The sequence below is a fragment of the Triticum urartu genome, chromosome 2A, assembly GCF_056163025.1.
Source record: "Triticum urartu cultivar PI428250 chromosome 2A, HENAU_Tu73, whole genome shotgun sequence".
In the NCBI taxonomy this organism is placed as follows: domain Eukaryota; kingdom Viridiplantae; phylum Streptophyta; class Magnoliopsida; order Poales; family Poaceae; genus Triticum; species Triticum urartu.
In genome coordinates, this window is record NC_141874.1 from 705450390 (window position 1) to 705453387 (window position 2998).

General features: G+C 54.7%; 1 protein-coding gene across 1 annotated transcript; it reads left to right on the forward strand.

The window, feature by feature from the left end:
• Nucleotides 1-309: 309 nt before the first annotated feature.
• LOC125534212 (agmatine coumaroyltransferase-2) lies at nt 310-1856 on the forward strand. Its single transcript, XM_048697492.2, has one exon. The coding sequence runs from the start codon at nt 404-406 to the stop codon at nt 1727-1729; it is 1326 nt and encodes a 441-aa protein (XP_048553449.2). The 5' UTR covers nt 310-403; the 3' UTR covers nt 1730-1856.
• The last annotated feature ends 1142 nt before the right edge of the window (nt 1857-2998 follow it).

The following is a 2998-nucleotide window of genomic DNA, read 5'->3' on the forward strand; positions in this document are numbered from 1 at the left end:
GTGCATGGAGGAGCTGCTAGCTCGACCGTGTCGTTGCATTTGTTGGAGCGGTGCAATAGCTAGTGTACCACGCATGTGCCTGCATGAAGAGCCGCAGACATGGTGCTCGTGGGAGCAGTACGCGTCGACGTCGACGACTGACCGGCGCCGAGAAATCATAACCCTCAGCCAGAAGATAATTGTTAGAGAATCGTATTCAGCCGTAGAGTTCACCTACCCTCCTTTGATCTCTTCTCGTGCATTAACAATCTCTGGCGACCTCAGCCTCCAACTCTAGCTACGTACGGCTATATATATACATCACTGGATGATTTTAGCTAACAGCTCACTGCGCCGCACGGTCATAGACACATAGTGATACAAGGTTTTTGTTTTCTTTGTACGTAACCTTGCACTTATCGCCATGAAGGTCACCGTGCTCTCGTCCAGGCCCGTCAAGCCCGATTACGGCGCCTGCGGTGTGCCTCCGGGCAGCGCGGCCGACGTCGTCCCGCTCACCGTGCTAGACAAGGCCAACTTCGACGCGTACATCTCCGTCATCTACGCCTTCCGCCCGCCGGCGCCGCCCAACGCTGTCCTCGAGGCCGGCCTGGCCAAGGCGCTGGTGGACTACCGCGAGTGGGCCGGGCGGCTCGGCGTCGACGCGGCCACCGGCGACCGCGCGATCCTGCTATGCGACGCCGGCGCTAGGTTCGTGGAGGCGACGGCCGACGTGGCGTTGGATAGCGTCATGCCGATGAAACCCACGCCGGAGGTGCTGAGCCTGCACCCGAGCGGCGACGACGGGCCCGAGGAGCTGATGCTCATCCAGGTCACGCGCTTCGCGTGCGGGTCCATCGTCGTGGGGTTCACCGCGCAGCACCTCGTGTCCGACGGCCGTGCCACCAGCAACTTCTTCCTCGCGTGGAGCCAGGCCACCCGCGGCGTCGCCGTCGACCCCGTCCCGGTGCACGACCGCGCCTCCTTCTTTAAACCACGCGATCCGCCGCAGGTTGAGTACGAACACCGCGGCGTTGAGTTCAAGCCCTACGAGGAGGTCGACGAAAACGACGACGAAGGCCACGCCGGGGACGGCGACGTGGTGGTGGTAAACAAGGTGCACCTCAGCCTGGAGTTCATCTCCAAGCTCAAGTCGCGGGCGTCGGTGGGCGCGCACCGGCCGTACAGCACGCTGCGGTGCTTGGTGGCGCACCTCTGGCGGTGCGTCACAAAGGCGCGCGGACTTGACGGGAGCGTTTCCACCAGCGTTGCCATCGCCGTGGACGGCCGAGCGCGGATGAGCCCGCAGGTGCCGGACGGCTACACCGGCAACGTCGTCCTCTGGGCGCGGCCCACCGCCACGGCGCAGGAGCTCGTGACGAGGCCGTTGCAGCACGCGGTGGAGCTCATCAACCGGGAGGTGGCCCGGATCAACGGCGGTTACTTCGAGTCCTTCATCGACTTCGCCAGCTCCGAGGCGGTGCAGAAGGAGCGGCTGGTGCCGACGGCCGACGCGGCGGAGATGGCGCTGAGCCCCAACATCGAGGTGGACAGCTGGCTGCGGATCCCGTTCTACGACCTCGACTTCGGCGGCGGGCAGCCATTCTTCTTCATGCCAAGCTACCTGCCGGTGGAGGGCCTGCTCATCCTGCTGCCGTCTTTCGCCGGCGACGGGAGCGTGGACGCCTACGTGCCCCTCTTCAGCCGCGACATGGACGCCTTCAAGAACTGCTGCTACAACCTCGAGTAGATTTACATCGATGGTTGTTTTGAAATGTACTCCCTCCGGTCCTTTTTACTCTGCATATTTGAATTCTCTGAAGTCAAATTTCACAAAGTTTAACCGTATTTATATGAAAAAGTATCAACATCTGTCACGCTAAAGTTATATAATATGAAACTTTAAGTCATGACACATCTAGTGGTATTCAGTTCATACCATGAATGTTGACACTTTTTTTCACAAAGTTGGTCAAACTTTACGACGCTTGACTTCAGTCAAATCTTATATATATGCAAAATAAAAAAGACCGGAGGGAGTATCTGCAATTTCACGTATACATATGCGTTGCATGCGGGCGTGTATGCATGCACTATGTGTGGTGCTATAGTAAAGGAGTATGGGATAGAAGTATGGACAAATTTAATGTGTTTATCTCTCTGGTAAGTTGTCGCTAGATACTGTATAACTGAATAAAATACAACAAGTAATGTTATGTGCTGCAACATAGCAGTGGCCATAAAAATGTGTCGTATACCAGAGATTGTGTGTAGGGCGCTTTCAGTTTTGTGAGGATGCTGAGTTGCTAACACAAAATCTGGTTCGATTGTGTTCTTCATTATCCGTGTGTTCAATAGCATGAATTTTCTCACGATTAAGTTTGACTTGTTACAACACACATGAAGCTGAATAGGTCTGTAGGTGCTTAATGATGCTGTTCTCAGATTTTTTTTTAATATGGATGACGCGGAATATCAATCTTCGGTCAAAATGAGAAGATGCATGATTTAACTCATTGCTCAATGCACCAACACGTCTCATGTTTATGATGTCTGCGCTCATTGGGACCCTTCCCCTCCTCCCATGGGTTCCCATGTGAAAACTCAATCCTTTCTAGATTTGGCGTCGGCAACGCTCTTGCATTGTCCCCTTCTTGAAAGCGCCATTGTGGGAAAATGGGCCTGGAAGTGTGCTTAGTTACCGGTGGCTTGGGGCTATGCTTCTGCGGCATCCTTCCTATGCCACTGCTCCTTCCGAAGTGTCACTCCAGTGTCAACCAAAGTAGTCTCCGTGGGCGATGAAGATGTTGATCGTATGACGAGCTCGTCTTGGGTGGATGGTTCACTACTAGGAAAAGGCCTACTAATGGCGCACCTAATTTGGCCATTAATGACGCATTAGTGGTGCGCCATTAGTGCCACGCCATTAGTACTAATGGCGCACCTCAGGTGCGTCATTAGTATATACAACAGTGCGCCATTAGTATGCCTCCCAGGGGGCCATGTATACCCAGGTGCT